Raw genomic sequence first — 15952 nt, 5'->3', positions numbered from 1 at the left:
AGAGTATGGAGGGATGGACACTGGGAAGAGGTAACTATGGGGAGGAAGTGGGAGGGGAGCTGTGGCACTGTAAATTTTGGTCAATGACATGAGACAAAGTATATTATGTGAACTGCTGTATGAAAAGTGAATTTACTCTGTAAATCTTCACCCAAATCAAAATAAAATTTAAAAAAAAAAAGAAATTTAGTAACTTGTCCAAGATTACCCACCTGCTAAGTGGCAGAGGTGGGATCCAATCTCTGATCTACCTTCAAAGTCCTTATTCTTTCCACTATTTCAGTGGTTCTCAAAATTCAGTGCATGTGAGAATCACCTCAGGTGATTCTTTCATAGAATGGAAAAAAAAATTGCAAATATTTGAAAATCATATATCTGATAAGATATATACAAAAACTCTCATAATTCAATAAACAAAAAGATAAAAGAACAATTAAATATGGGTAAAGGAGATGAATAAATATTTTTCAAAGAAGATACACAAATGAACAAATAACCACATGAAAAGATATTCAACATCATTAGTCAGAAATGCAGATCGAAACCACAATACATGAGCGTATACACACTTTATTGTTGTTAGGTACCATTGAATCGGTTCTGATTCACAGCAACTCTATGCACAACATAACAAAACACTGCTCAATCCTGCACCATTCTCATAATCATTGCTCTGCTTGAGCCCACTGTAACAACCACTGTGTCAATCCATCTCATTGAGGGTCTTCCTCTTTTTTTCTCATTCTCCACTTTAACAAACACGATATCCTTCTCCTATAACTGGGCCCTCCTGATAACATGCCAAAGTACATGAGATGAAGTCTTGTCATTCTTGCTTCTAAGGAACATTCCAACTGTACTTCTTCCAAGATAGATTTGTTCATTCTTCTGGCATATTCAATATTCTTCGTAAACACCATAATTCAAATGCATCGATTTCTCTTTGGTCTTTCTTACTCCTTGTCTACCTTTCACATGCATATGTTGCTGTTGTTAGGTGCTGTCAAGCCAGTTTCAGCTCACAGTGACCCTATCTATGCACAGGACAAAACGCTGCCTTCTCCTGTGCCATCCTCACAACTGCTGCCATGCTTGAGTCCATCATCACAGCCATTGTGTCAATCCATCTCATGGAGGGTCTTCCCCTTTTTTGCCAACCCTCTACTCTACCCAGCATGATATACTCCTCCAGGCACTGGTCCAATCTGACAACATGACCAAAGCATATAAGATGAAGTCTGGCCATTTATGTTTCTAAGGAACATTCTGGCTGTACTTCTTCCAAGACAGATTTGTTCATTCTTCTAGCAGTCTATGATACATTCAATATTCTTCACTAACCCCACAACTCAAATGTATCAACTCTTTTGAAGTCTTATTCATTGTCGAGCTCTCACAGGCATATGAGGTGACTGAAAACACCATGGCTTGGGTCAAGCACACCTTAATTGACAAAGTGACATCTTTGCTTTTTAACACTTCATAGAAGTTTTTTGCAAATTTGCTTAATGCAATATGTCACTTGATTTCTTGACTCCATGTTTTATTGATATGCAAAGGCATTCAACTGTGTGGATCATAAAAATTATGGATAATGTCTCAAAGAACAGGAATTCCAGACCACTAAATTGTGCTCGTGTGGGACCTATATGTAGACCAATAGGTAGTCATTTGAATAGAATAACAGGATAGTAAGTGGTATAAAATCTGGAAAGATATGTATCAGGGTTGTATCCTTTCACAATACTTATTCAATCTATACGCTAAACAAATAATCTGAGGAGCTGGACTATATAAAGAAGAACACGACATCAGAATTGGAGGAAGACTCATTAACAACCTACAATATGCAGATGACATACCATACTTGCTGAAAGCAATGAGGACTTAAAGCATTTACTGATGAAGATCAAAGACTACAGCGTTCAGTATGGATTATAACTCAACATAAAGAAAACAAAAATCCTCACAACTGGACCAATAAGCAACATCATGATAAACAGACAAAAGACTAAAGTTGTCAAGGTTTTCATACCCACTGGGATGGCTATAATCAAAGAGACAGATAATAACAATCGTGGCAAAAAAAAAAAACTGGATTTCTCACACATTGCTAAGAATATAAAATGATGCAGCTGCCTTCGAAAACAGTCTGGCAATTCCTCAAAATGTTCAAAGTAACTTTATTCATAATAGGCAAAAAGTAGAAACAACTCAACTATCCATCAACTGATGGATGGATAAATAAGATGTAATATATCCAAATAAAGTAGTATTATTTGGCAATAAAAAAGAATGATATGTGCCACAACATGGATGAACCTTGAAAACATCATGCTAAGTAAAAGAAGTCAGTCACAAAAGACAACATATTATGTGATTCCATTTATACAGAGTCCATTTCTACAAAGACAGGAAGTAAATTAGTAGTTGTGTAGGGCTGGGGAAGAGGAAGGAAAGTGACTACAAAGGGGTACAGAGTTTCTTTCAGGGGGAGAAAAATGTTCTAAAGTTAGATTTTGGCGGTAGTTAAACAACTCTTTGAATACACTGAAAAACATTAAGTCAAATACTTTTAAGTGAGTGAATTGTACGGATTATGAATTGTATCTCAATAAAGCTGTTTAAAAAATAAGATCACCTATCAGGTTCCTTTCTACACTTAACAGCCTCTGAAACAATGAAAAAAGTCTTAGTGCATCTATAAACAGACTTCAGAATCAATCTTCAGTGACTCCTATGACCCTGCAATTTATAGAAGACATATGGTAACAGTGTTTCTTTATTTGAAGTCTTTAGACTTCCAGGTGTCAGCAAAGGTCGAACAAATGCTTCTTGAGCAAGTTTGAACTTTTTACATCATTTGTGCAAAATCGTGCATTCAGCCCTCTCTAAGGTTATTAAACTTTTAAGTGTTTTTGCCTTTGGACAGGCTCAATGTTACTTATTTTAAAATACCAATTCAAAGCTTATAGACAGCTCACTGTAGGAAACGTATAAAAAGTAAAGAAGAAGAAAATAAATTATTAGCTAGTAACGTAGTTTTTGATAGGCAAATTATTTCAAAATATGGGACTCATGATGAGTTCCTTGTTTAAAAGCTTGAGAACCACAGGTAAAAGGGGAGTTTACTAGTCTAGAAACTAGGAAAAATTAGTTCAAGTCCTTACCAAAATGATTCACTTAAACTCTCTGTGCCTGTTTCCATTTTCATCTGGAAATGAACAAATTTAATAGTATCCATCTGACTCTAAAATTCTGATTTCTCCATATTATATAATGACCTCCTAAAATGTCTGCTAAGTTATTTAGATTCTGGCTCTCTGGAAAGAAACTTTCTTTATTGACACTTCTTAGCTTATCACAAGGACAAACAATACTAAGAAGAAAAGTACATAAACCATAGTATTTAGAAACTTACTTGCAAGTGACCTTAGAAAGCAAAGAGTGAAAAAAATAAAGCTAAAAAGAAAGTAAAGTGTACTTGTCTACTGCTGACAGTAAAAGTCAACAGGAAACACTTCAGTATAAAATCTCCCCAAAGCATGGAATGTCCTGATTAACAACAAATGAGCTATCTTTCCTTCTCATACTTTACTCCCAGTATGCTAGCTTCCAAATGCATCCCTGAAACAAATGAACTGAAAAAGGAGAACAGAGGAAAGGAAAAAAAAAATCATAATTAGTCTCCTCTCCTTAAAATTCCAGACCAGAAAGTGAGGGGTGGGTGGCACAAGAACTAACAACAAGCCCGCTGCCATCAATATGACCCATGACAACCCAAGTGTTTCACAGTAGAACTGAACTAGCCATAACCCAGCATGAAAGTCTATTTACAGCTTGAGTTTTTTAAGTTTCATTTTTTTTAAGTTATAAAAACTTTATTACTAATTTCTTTATAGTTAAGAATGAGAACTAAATTGAACTTTTCTGAGTACATCCATACTAACTTAAATTGAACACAAAACTGGGAGGCAAGGGCCGTTAGAAAGAAGTACCATTTGTGGGGACCCAGGAATGTCAGACTTAAAAAAAATAAAAGCAGGTAAGATTCTTTACAACATAATACATATAAAAACCAGCCTTAAAGTTCAGAAATTTCTAATGAAATGTTTTAAAGGTCATACCACTTCCAGGACAGACCAGGATCACCTTCCTCCTCAAGCAACTAAACTTATCAAGAATATCAAGAGTACAGAAGTTTCAACCTCCAATTCAATATAATCACTGGAAAATAAAAAAAAGCAAATCAGAAGCCTAAACTCATGTTTTAGCAGTTTATTATTCCACTCACAACTATGTAGGAGTGACAGGATTCATTCCTCTAATATAATACAAAAAGGAAAACACATTTTAAAATAAAGAATCCTTTAAAGTAATTTAAAAAAATCCATTAATTCTCAGCACACCAACAATCTCTGCATTTACATATTACATAGATATACAGAGATATACTCTACATCAAATAGCATGGTACATTTAAAGTCCCCGCAGAGTATAACACACCATAGTCTCCTACTGAGTTTATATCTCACCTGAGGACAAATAAGGCACATTTAAATATAACTACTATATTCATTTTAGAATTCTAGCAGCCTAAATAAAGGATACAGTAGACATAAAAAATAAGTAAGACTTAGCCCCTGACCTAAAAGAATTCATGTAAGATGGAAAAGCCAGAAACATAAGCAAAATTAAAATTCTCAGAGATGGCAGAGAACAACCAACTTCCAGAGTTGCTGGAAACCAGAATTTGCCAATGAAAAACTGAGAGAAAGGGTATCAACAGGCAAAGGGAGGAAAGGTGTCAACAGACAAAGAGGGCAATACAAAGGAATGAATGTAGACAGCACAGCAGAAAACCTAAAGTCCAGAGTGTCCAGAGCAAAGCAGACAAGAAGGAAGCATTCATGGGCATGAAATAGTAGTAATTAAGCCAAGAAAGGAGGCTTGCAGCTAGGTTGTAGAAGACCATTTATGTATGACAATGTGTTTCATCTTTATCCAAAAGGCCACAAAGAGTCTGATATATAGTAACAATGTTTTTAGAAAGCTAATTGATGGCAACATAGGAGAGAGATTTAAAAGGAGAATGAACGGATGGAAAATATGAGATATGAGGAAACTACCATAATATCGAAGAATTGATGACTTTCAATTATGGTGCTGGTGAAGAATATTCAATAAACTATGGACTGCCAAAAGAACAAAGCTGTCTTGGAAGAAGTATAGCCAGAAGCTAATACATGAAGAAATGCTCACACAACTACTGGCCATCAGAGAGATGCAAATCAAAACCAGATACCATCTCACCCCAGCACTGATGGCAAGGTTCAATGAGACAGAAGACAACAAATGCTGGTGGGGATGTAAAGAGATTGGGACGCTCATACACTGGTGGTCGGACTGTTAAGTGATAAAAACACTGTAGAAAGCAATCTGGCAATTCCTTAGAAAGCTGGAATTGAAGATACCATTTGACCCAGCAATCCCATTACTAGGTATATATCCTAGAGAGGTGAGAGCCAGGACAGGAACAGATATATGCACACTCATGTTCATCGCAGCATTATTTGCAATAGTAAAAAGATGGAAACAACTTACATGCCCATCAGCAGAAGAGTAGATGACCAAACTACGGTACACAAACATAATGGAATGCTATGGAGCAATAAATAATGCAGAGTCTGCAAAACACCACATAATATGGATGAGCTTGGAGGACATTATGCTGAGTATAATAAGTCAATCACAGAAGGACAAATACAGTATTAGTTCATTGTTGTAGAGGTCAAGGAAAGGTTTATATATGGAAACTTTCTTTGTTCATTGCCAGGGGTGGGAGGAGATAGGAGGGAACACCGCCAAAAAAAATAAAAATGCCATTGACCCATGTCACTTTAGTTTTGTGTATTTCACTGTACCTAAATTTTATTTCAATAAAATGCATTTAAAAAAAAGAAGTATAGCCAGAATGCTTCTTAGAAGCCAGGATAGTAAGACTCTGTCTCATGTGCTTTGGACATGTTATCAGAAGAAGAATACATGCTTAGTATGATAGAGGGTCAGCGAAAATGGGGAAGACTCTCAACAAGATGGACTGACACAGTGCCTGCAACAATGAGCTCAAATATGGCAACAGTAGTGATTGTACAGGACCGGGGAGTGTTTGTTCTGTTGCATATAGTGTCACTAAGAGTCAAAACCAACTCAACGGCACCTAACAACAACAACTACTGTAATATTTGGATATTACTGCAATAATGCGAGTGAAAAGCAATAGGGTCACCAACAGAAATACCAACAACAAGAGCAACAGGAGCAATACCTACATCAATTTAGCAGTGATTATTTGCCACATCTTATTTGCATTGTCATTTTATCTGCACAGGAGCCCTGTAAATAGGGGTCAGTATTATGCCATTTCACAGATGAGAAAACTGAAGTTTATAAAGTTTAAGTCATTTTCCAGAAGTCAGCACAACTAATAAGTGATAAAGCCTGAACACAAAGCCAAGACAGTCTGACGCCAATATCCATTTCTACCAGCCCAAATAAAGGGTACTCACACTAACTCCAAACTCACTGCCATCGAGTTGGATCCAACTCATAGCAACCCCTCCTTGGGTTTCCGATGCGATATCACTATGGAAGATTGCCCAATCTTCCTTCCAAGGAGTGGCTGGTGGGTTTGAACTGCCAGCCTTCTGGTTAGCAGTCAAATGCCTTAGGCACTATGCCACCAGAGCACCCAATAAAGGGTACAGTGGATACAAAAATGAGTAAGATTTAGAGACATTAGCTCCTAAACTAACTTACAGACAATAGAGGACAAAGACAAAAGAATGCAATCAAAAAGAATTCAGAAGATACTAACAACAGGACTTAATAACCACTGACTATCCACCCCACTGGGAGCTCTGGTAGCCTAGTGCCTAAAGCACTTGATTGCTAACCAGAAGGCTGGCGGTTCAAACCCACCAGCCACTCCTCAGAAGGAAGATGGGGCAATCTACTTCTGTAGTGATACTGCCTTGGAAACCCAAGGAGGGGTCGCTATGAGTCGGGTCTGACTTGACGGCACATAACAACAACAACAACATCCAACCCACCCAGGATCTTCACTCACATGAAAACCTGTACACCAGAAAAGACATGTATACAGCAGAAATGCTCATAAATACCAATGTTAAATATGGGGAAAGAAAAAAGGAACTTCAAAACTAAAATCTTTGAGCTATAAACAATAATTGTTATTATGTGCCGTCGAGTCAACCCCCAACTCATAGTGACCCCTCCTTGGGTTTCCGAGGCAGTATCACTACGGAAGTAGGATTGCCCAACCTTCCTTCCGAGGAGTGGCTGGTAAGTTTGAACCGCCAGCCTTCTGGTTAGCAGTCAAGTGCTTTAGCCACTAATGCTACCAGAGCTCCTAAATTGCTTCTACAATTAATTACTTCTTCATCTAGAGATTACTACTCAAATACCTTTGTTGTTGTTATGTGCCGTTGAGTCAGACCTGACTCATAGCGACCCCTCCTTGGGTTTCCGAGGCAGTATCACTACGGAAGTAGATTGCCCCATCTTCCTTCCGAGGAGTTGCTGGTGGGTTTGAACCGCCAGCCCTCTGGTTAGCAGTCCAATACCTTAAGCCCACTTAATGTTATTGTTGTTGCTGTCGTTATGTACTGTCAAGTCGGCCTCGACTCATAGCAACCCATCCTTGGGTTTCCGAGGTGGTATCACTTCGGAAGTAGATTGCCCAACCTTCCTTACAAGGAGTGGCTGGTGGGTTTGAACCGCCAGCCTTCTGGTTAGCAGTCAAGTCCCTTAGGCACTATGCTACCAGAGCTCCTAGTCCACTTTAAGAACCTTGAATTTTTAACCACGTGGAGTTTCAGCTATCTTGCAAGGAATTACTTAAGTCTGAAGATTTCCTTGTGGCCACAAGAAAAACAAAAAGAAACAATACAGAATGAAAGTAAGAGTACGTTCAGTCAAAAAAGATAATCTTGGTATATCTAAGTCTGAGTGAGATTATAATTATTGCCTTGGCTGGAAACCTTGAAAAGACAGGTATACAGCAGAAATGCTTATAAATAACACCGATGTTAAATACAGGGAAAGAAAAAAGGAACTTCTTAAACTAAAATCTTTGGCTATAAACAATTCAACTATCCATAGATAATTTTATCATAACAATATACAGTTAATATTTTCTCATGAAACCAACATGAAGTTAGGATACCACAGGAAAAACAGGCCTAATGAAGCTTACAGAACCAGTTCCAATTAGATAAATGTATTAATAAAGGGAAATAAGAATTACAGCCACTCAATTTCAACATGCAAATCATCTTTCATCCTTATAAAAATGTATGTTGATGCAGTACTGCGTTGTCAGTGATGGCAAGCATTGATCTACGGGTGTACAGATGGGTGGTCAGGATGAATGCAGGAAGCAGTATGTCCATGACCATGTATAGGGTTGGCAGACAATGTTTCTACAAGTGTGACATAACAGCCTACACAAAAACATTGTTCCACACCCTACTTTGGTGAGTAGCAACTGGGATCTTAAAAGCTTGCAAGCTGCCATCTAGATGCAACGATGAGTCTCTCCTTGCCCAGAGCAAAGAAGAATGAAGAAAACCAAAGACACATGGGAACAATTAGTCCAACGGACTGGTACACCAAGAGATCCTCAGCCTATATGACTATGAGCCCAGAAGAACTAGAGGGTGCCTGGCTACCACTGTCAGCCACCCAGAGGGAGATCTACTTAGGAGATCCTGGATAGAGTGGGAGAAAAATGTGGAGTAAAACTCAAAATCATGGGGAGGGGGTGGAACAGGGGGACCAGGTTTGCTGGTCTGATAGATCCTGGTGAAACCCCTGAGACTATGGCCCCTAGCTGCCATTAAGGTCTGGAATTGAATCCACACCTGTGGCTTCCAGCCAAACAAAAGATAGGCATATGAGCTGAACATTTATATTAGGTAAATACACTCCTTGGAGAGATCAATCATGGGAGAATAGAAGATCAATCATGGGAAGAATACTGTTTACGTATAAGGAGACAGCTCAGGGGCAGGAGTACATGGGAGGGAAGGACACAGGGAACAGGTGGCTATGGGGAAGAAGCGGGAGGAGAGCTACTGCATTGTGGGAGAGTATACTCAATGTCACGAGATAGAGTGTATGTGAACTGCTACATGGAAGATGAATTTGCTCTGTAAACTTTCACCCAAATAACAATAAAATTTTTTTAAAAAAGTATGTTGAACTGTCAGTATTAAAGGATTGTTAAATAAGTGGCATTTCGATAACAACGTTTATTTTCACAATATTGGCAAGATGTCCTATCTATTAAATTCAAAATTATCTTGATTATGAACACAGGTAACTATGTTAAAATGATAAATAAGATAAACACATTTCACACTAAATTTAACATTCAAGGATAGTCTTTGTCACATTCTAACAAATAGTACTAGCATATAAGCATCTAGGATTGACTGGCTCACCCCCAGATATTAAATATTAAACACAGTTGTCAGTTTAAAATCTAACTGCTTAAAATTGTTAAGGTCAATAAATAATTTTTACACTTCAATGGAAAGATTACTTGCATTAAGAATTTCTACTTCAATAACTATGAGTTTATTGATAAATTTCTAAGACCTTGTTTTTTCATAATTGTATGTGTAAATTACATGTTCTCCCACTGAAAGAAAAAAAAAGTTCGTATTGTGTTAGTTCCAGTTATAATTTCCAGCTGAGTCAAACCTCTAACAGCCTTAAAACAGGAAATCCAAAAGGAAATTCCATCAGCAGTTCCTGGGGTTTGGTAACACAAAGGTTCTTGGAAACTGAGAGAAGTTCTCAAATTTTTGTATTTACTATAACCTTACCTCATATCTTCAAGCAAATCACATTCTGCTTGATGCTTGGCTTGAAGTTTTGTCATCTGTTCAACTTGAATGTTTTTCAGTTCTTGAGTAACTTTCACCTAAAATATACCAAATATTTATGAAGGCCTTACTGCAACTTTAAAAACAACAAATTTACTTGAGGAAAATATTTAATGCTTGCCTCTACCTCTACCCTAAAGACCATAAATCTATTGCTAGGCACACAGTTTTATTTATTGATACTCTTCAAACAGAAAAAACTAATGAAACGGCCTCAAACAGAGGCTGAATGAACCCTGAAATACACTAGTACAAAAATTACAGATTAAAGAGGTGCAAAATAAACTATCAGTCATCCCATCTCATGCACAAGTTGAATATATATCTCGGTCTCCTTATAGTTTTAAAGAGTCTGTCTTCTATTTCTTCCAAAAAAGGATTCAAATACCAGGAGAGGTGAGCAGAGTGTAGGCAGGCATAAGGAATGCTGAGACGTAGTGACTGAAATTTACACAATCATGAAATGTGCATCGAGTAGATAAATTATTCCATGATGGCTGCAAGAAAGGACAGTCTCAGGATGGTATCCTCCCTCGACTCGCTGACATCGCATCAAATCACGATCTCTTTCTTACAAAGGAGAAAGCAAAAGTGACCTTCCAGCATATGCAGTGCTTTTAAGCCACCCCAGCAAGCCAGTTGCCATGGAGGATCCACTTCAAACAGCGAGAAAAAGCAAAAGCCCTCAAGAGCCTCACCCGCCAGGCCGGGCGGGACCTCAGGGTTCGAGGTTACAGTGGGTGTAGAATCCCCACAGCCAGATAAAGGACACCCGGAGTGCTGGGGGTAAATGTACGAAAGAAAAGATCTCAGATATGTAGAGAAACCGGGGGTAAGAAGAAAGACGAGGAAGTAGATGCGAGTGAGTTCAGCATTCAGCATGTTTGCCCCACCAGGAGAGGTTAGAACACCTGCCTCCCCCACTCGGCTCCCTAAATGGACACTCACTAACATCTGCAGGATTAAAAAAACAAGGACACAGCCCCGACCCCTGGGGAAGCTGGGAAGTGGACAGTGAAACTGTTCGCCAAGAGCGAGCGCAGCGGGAAAACTGCTGACAAGCCCCAACCACCCGTCACTCCCACCCGGGCCATTCAAGCTCAGCTCGCAATATACACGCCACGCACGGCCCCACTTTCGCCTTCTTGGGGGCGGCACCACTGCCTTCACACCCCTAGTCTGAAGGCGAGGCGGTTTCGGGGAAATAGGCAGGGCCAGTCAACCTTTCATTTCTTGTTTTCCCCTGGGATGGGGGGCGGTGACTATTCCAACTTCTCGGCCGCCCCGTGGGAAAGGCGAGCCAAACCTTAAGCCTAGGCTTGAAACAAATCCCCTGGAAATGTGCAAATGGGCCGGGGTGGCGACAAGAGCCTGGAAGGCTCAAACGTGGTGCAGACTAAACAATCACAACACCCACAAGGCTCTGCAAAGCTGCAGGAGCTCCCTCACCTCCCCTCGGTGCAACCTCGAGAATGCACTTTGCAGCCGGCAGCATTGCGATGCGCGCGTGCACACACAAATGCACACTCGAAACTCTAGTGAAATGCCTGGGGTCTTAAGCGCGATGCAGAAGCCGGCCTGGCCGCCCCTCGGTCGGAAAGACACCTCACACGCGCGCCCCGCTCCTGAAGCCGGCGGCAACTCGGTGACAAGCCCGAGGCAAGGGCGATCACCTCCCCATGCGGAAGGGGGAGGGGGCGCAGCAGTCGCCCAAGCCGCATTCCTTGTACGCATCGCCCATCAGTCCCCAAAGCCCCCAGCTGCGCCCTCACCTTCCTCGGCGGCGGCTGCATGATGCTGAAGGGACATCAATCCTCTTTCGACCGCAACGTTACCAAGGACGAGTAGGAGGGCCGGAGAGGAGGGGGCGGCTCAGTGAACGCGCGCTCGCGCGTGCGCGTGTGTGTGTAAAAAGAGAGCCTGAGAACCAAGACTCGTCCAGGAGAGATCAAGGCCGGAGGGAGGGAAAGGGACCACAGTTGGAGGGCGAGTATGAAGAACAGAAGGAGGAGTGGTGTGAAGGCCTGGGGCTCAGGCGGCCCTAGAGGGTGTGTGAGAGAAAGAGGCGGAGACCAAGAGGGGCGGGGACCCTGGAACCGGGAGGTAGAGTTTCCCAGCCCGTCGAGCGGTTCGTGAGAGGCAGCCGCGTTATCCGAGCTTCCCACTCGCCGCAGGCTCCGCTGCTCCTGGCGGACGCGGCGGCCCCCAAACTCAGGCGGCCAGGCCCTCCCTGGGCCCAACGCCTCCGCCCGTTCCGAAGAGGAGAGAGGCGGCGCCAAGCTCTCGCCTTCGCCTCTGCCACTCAGCCGGCGGGAATTTCCGGCCTTACCGCGCAGCGTAGCGCCCCTCTCGGGCCGCAACGGGAAGAACGCAATTGAGAGTTGCGCTGGAGGGGCCGGGCCAGGTTGCTGTGAGAAAGCGTGGCCGCGACGCGGGACACTGTATCGCGGCGAGGAACGGGGGGAACTAACGGATTGGTCGGCGGATGGACTGGGTGGAAACGCTACCGAAGCACGGAAATACCCCTGTTCTCTCTGAGAATGGCACATTCCAAAGGTTTCCTGCACTCCCTCCCCCACACTAAGAGTCGGCCGGGGGCTTCCCGCGCGCTTTCCCGCCAGCCTACCACGGCGCGCGCTGCGGTCGTGGGCGCGCACGTGGGCGGGAGAGAGCTCTGCGCCGACGCACGCTCACAGGATGCCCCCGACTTCCGCCCGCTTTTGCAGCTGTAGTGCCCCAGTGTATGTGTGTATGTTAAGGTGAGGGAGGTGGAGGAGAAACGACGCTGGTAGTGAACTTTTGCTGTAGGGAGGAAGCGGTATGCCCTTGGCAGTAGGAAAGTTCCGTTTTTTTGCTTCTGGCTCCTCCTGCACACCTTTCTCCTGAACGAATGGGCCAGACGGCTAGATGTGCACGAAGGGGCCGAGCCGTGGACAACACCTTTCTGCCGCCAGCCTAAAGTGCCTGGCCGGTGCAATGACCCTGTAAGGAAAGAAACCGCTGTCTGCTACAGAGCTTTCAAGTCAAGGAGCATGGGCCCTGTCCTGGAAAGGAACTGAGAGGTCGTCAAAGTCAGGACCCACATATTACCAATGGGGAGGCTAGGGCCTATAGAGGAATGTGACTTCTCGAAAGTCACACATCAGTACTAAAATCTCTGGATCACAAAGGATTCAATGGGTTATAAAGACAAATGGAGCATTATAACCCGTGAGGAAAAGGAGAGAAGGCAGAAAGGGCCATGGAGGAAGAAGCCCTTGGCTGGGAGTAAGGACCTCTGGGTGCCAGTCCATTCTGCCCTTCACTGGATTAGCTCATGCTTCCTCATCAGCCCCCTGGGACTTTCCTGCTCTTTCCAGACCATGGTGGGTGGTGTCGGGGAGATGTCAACCTCTCTTGGAATCCTTAGAAGAGCGGAAATACCACTTCCCCTCTTCCAGAGAGTTACCCTGAGCCAGAGGGCTGTGTGGAGGGTGAACTGGATTGCTCCACAGTTTTATCAGAAGTTGGGGTCCAGACAACTGTTTTCAGAATTGTAGTTAGACAAAAGAGAAAGGTGACTGAGGCCATGTGGCCAAAAAGTGAGAAGGAAAAACTTGAACTATTTTGTTTACATTGAGTTAGCCTAGATTCTTGTTCAGGAACATAATAGAATCAGAACTGTGCTTGAATAAGATTAATATGGAGATGTATGTGAACTAGGAGACCGGTCTTGGCTATTTCTAGTTTCCTTGAGGCTATTCAAAAGTCAGTCCTTTGCCAGAGTCCTCAGTTAGATCAGGGAAGGCCTGGGGAAAAGAAACGGGGTTGGAAACCCAAAACCCTGTCATCTGTGGTCAGCACCTAGGCTAGGCTCTAATCTCAATTTCACTACTGACTCATTGTGAGGCCTTGGACCAGTCACTTCACCTCTTAAAGCTTTTGTTTCTTTACTTGTAAAATGGGGGTATAATACCACTTTGGGGTATTAAATAGAATGTCTCCTACCATAGAGAAACATAGTGCTCAATAAAAGCTCATTGATTCATCATTTATTTTAAAAATATATATATATATTTGCTAAGGTTCTGTTTTGTGCCAGACACTGGTAGTACAGAGGTGAACAAGAATCATCCTGACCTTCACCAAGGCTGACTTCCAGACCACCATTCCATCAGTGACACTAGGCTAATGGAGAGGTTATAGTGCTTGCCCAAATGCAGTACAAAAAAACCAAACTCATGCCGTTGAGTCAGTCCCAACTCATAGAGTCCCCAACTTGGGTTTCTAAAGCAGTATCTCTGTGGAAGTAGATTGCCCCACCTTCCTTCCAAGGAGTGCCTGGTGGGTTTGAACCGCCGGCCTTCTGGTTAGCAGTCAAATGTAGGAGCCCAAAAAAGATCTGCTATTTGTATAATGAATGCTGAATCCTAGTCCTAGGTGCAAATGGTTTCTCCTAAAGAATGTTCTCCCTTCATCTCCCTCCTTGGGAAGAGAGTGCTAAGGGTATAAAGGTGCTTGGAATCCAGAAATGGGATCATGCCTCTACCACTGACCACCTAGCTTAACTGTGGGCATTAGTTCTTGTCTGCAGAATAAGGTAAATAAATGAGCCTGGAACTTAGTGGGCTCTTCACAGATGAAATCAGACACCATGATTTATTTTATGTATCTAATGTGGGACATCTACACCTGATTTTGCCATCATCCTGAAAGCAGGAATGGCATTGACTTTCTAGAATGATTTCCTTTGGAGTTGTATAAAGAGCAGACGGGCATTGCCAATGGCCTTAATTACTGTGGTGTGATGGATTGTTTTTATATGGGCTTTCTTACCATGATCTTGTAACTCCCACCAAATGACTAGGTGGGATTATGCAAATAAGGTGATTGTGGCTCAGCAAGTAGATTGGATAGCTTGCTAATAATGCAAATAAGTTGTATAGAACAAGGAGATTGACCAGTTTTTCCTCCTGCTGGGGTTAAAATGAGCCATCCCAGGAGCAGAAAGGGTAGACCTCATTATCACTAAGAAGCAGGAACAGAGGGTATCCGTTGGGTCCAGGCTTCCTTAGGCCTAGGAGATAAAGACAGAACTATAACACCAGACATGGTGCAAATAGCAAGAAGCAGCAGAAGAGAAATAGTGACAGCAGAACCAGGAGACTGGCACAAGGTGGTGCAGTAGGCTTCTCATCCAATGAAGCAAAGCAGTTACAGTAGATGTGCCCACCCACAGAATAAGAGAGCTGAGAGCCTTTAGGCAGGAGGCTTCCTGGCAGAGTGGGGTGCCTCTGTGCACTTGTTGGCAGAGTTAGTCTTGCTGATCCACAGAGTGAGAGAGCTGAGCACCTTGGTGCAGGAGGCTTCCTGGTGGAGTAGGGTGCCATTGAGCACTTACTGGCAGAACTAAAGAGTTTTATAACATGTGCCTGAGCAGGGTAAAGCCTGGGCTGAGGGGCCAAGGGCATGGCTGAGAAGAGGCTGCCCTGATTTAAAAAAAAAAAAAAAAAAAAACTGTATCCAGAGTCATTCCTGATCCTGGATTGTAACCTGTTACTTCCCTAATAAATCCCATGACTGTGGATATTGTCTGTGAGCTCTCTGTGGCCATTGCAATGAATTCTCAAACCTGTTAGAGAAGTAGAGAATGCTGTTTGAGAGACACTTGGTGTCAGAATTGGTAAAAAGGTATTAGCTGACCTCTGCCTCATAGGAATCAGCTTTGGGCTGTTGATGCTTATAATGATTCTCTTTCCTTTTATGAAGTTAGATGAGAAAGTCAAATGCCCTCACCACAATGCCATTTTTAAGTTGGTGTCAGAAGTGGGATTCACTTCAATGGCTCCAAACTCGTGGAAGCATGGGACTTTAGAAGAGAAAAAAAATGAAGGAGTGTGGAAAATGAAACTTTTGATTCTTAGATACTTATTTTGGTTGCTATTACCTGTAGTGGCTGAAAGGAAAGTAAAAGATGTTATGCTGCAGCTGAGGGGAGA

The 15952-nt window shown here is 42.3% G+C and overlaps 1 protein-coding gene across 1 annotated transcript in view; it reads right to left on the bottom strand.

The window, feature by feature from the left end:
- Window positions 1-11767, bottom strand: part of FCHSD2 (FCH and double SH3 domains 2) — a 405576-nt gene extending 393809 nt beyond the window's left edge. Inside the window, exons 1-2 of the mRNA XM_007940966.1 lie at window positions 11747-11767; window positions 9915-10012 (exon numbers count right to left, since the gene is read on the bottom strand). Coding sequence (XP_007939157.1) covers window positions 9915-10012; window positions 11747-11767 — 119 coding nt within the window. The remainder of the gene's footprint in view (window positions 1-9914; window positions 10013-11746) is intronic.
- Between the last annotated feature and the right edge of the window lie 4185 nt (window positions 11768-15952).

Source organism: Orycteropus afer, unplaced genomic scaffold (genome assembly GCF_000298275.1).
Source record: "Orycteropus afer afer isolate SDZICR_OR568_19922 unplaced genomic scaffold, OryAfe1.0 scaffold00074, whole genome shotgun sequence".
Lineage (NCBI taxonomy): Eukaryota > Metazoa > Chordata > Mammalia > Tubulidentata > Orycteropodidae > Orycteropus > Orycteropus afer.
Note: the sequence above shows the minus strand (reverse complement) of the source record. Positions and strands in the feature narration are given on the sequence as shown.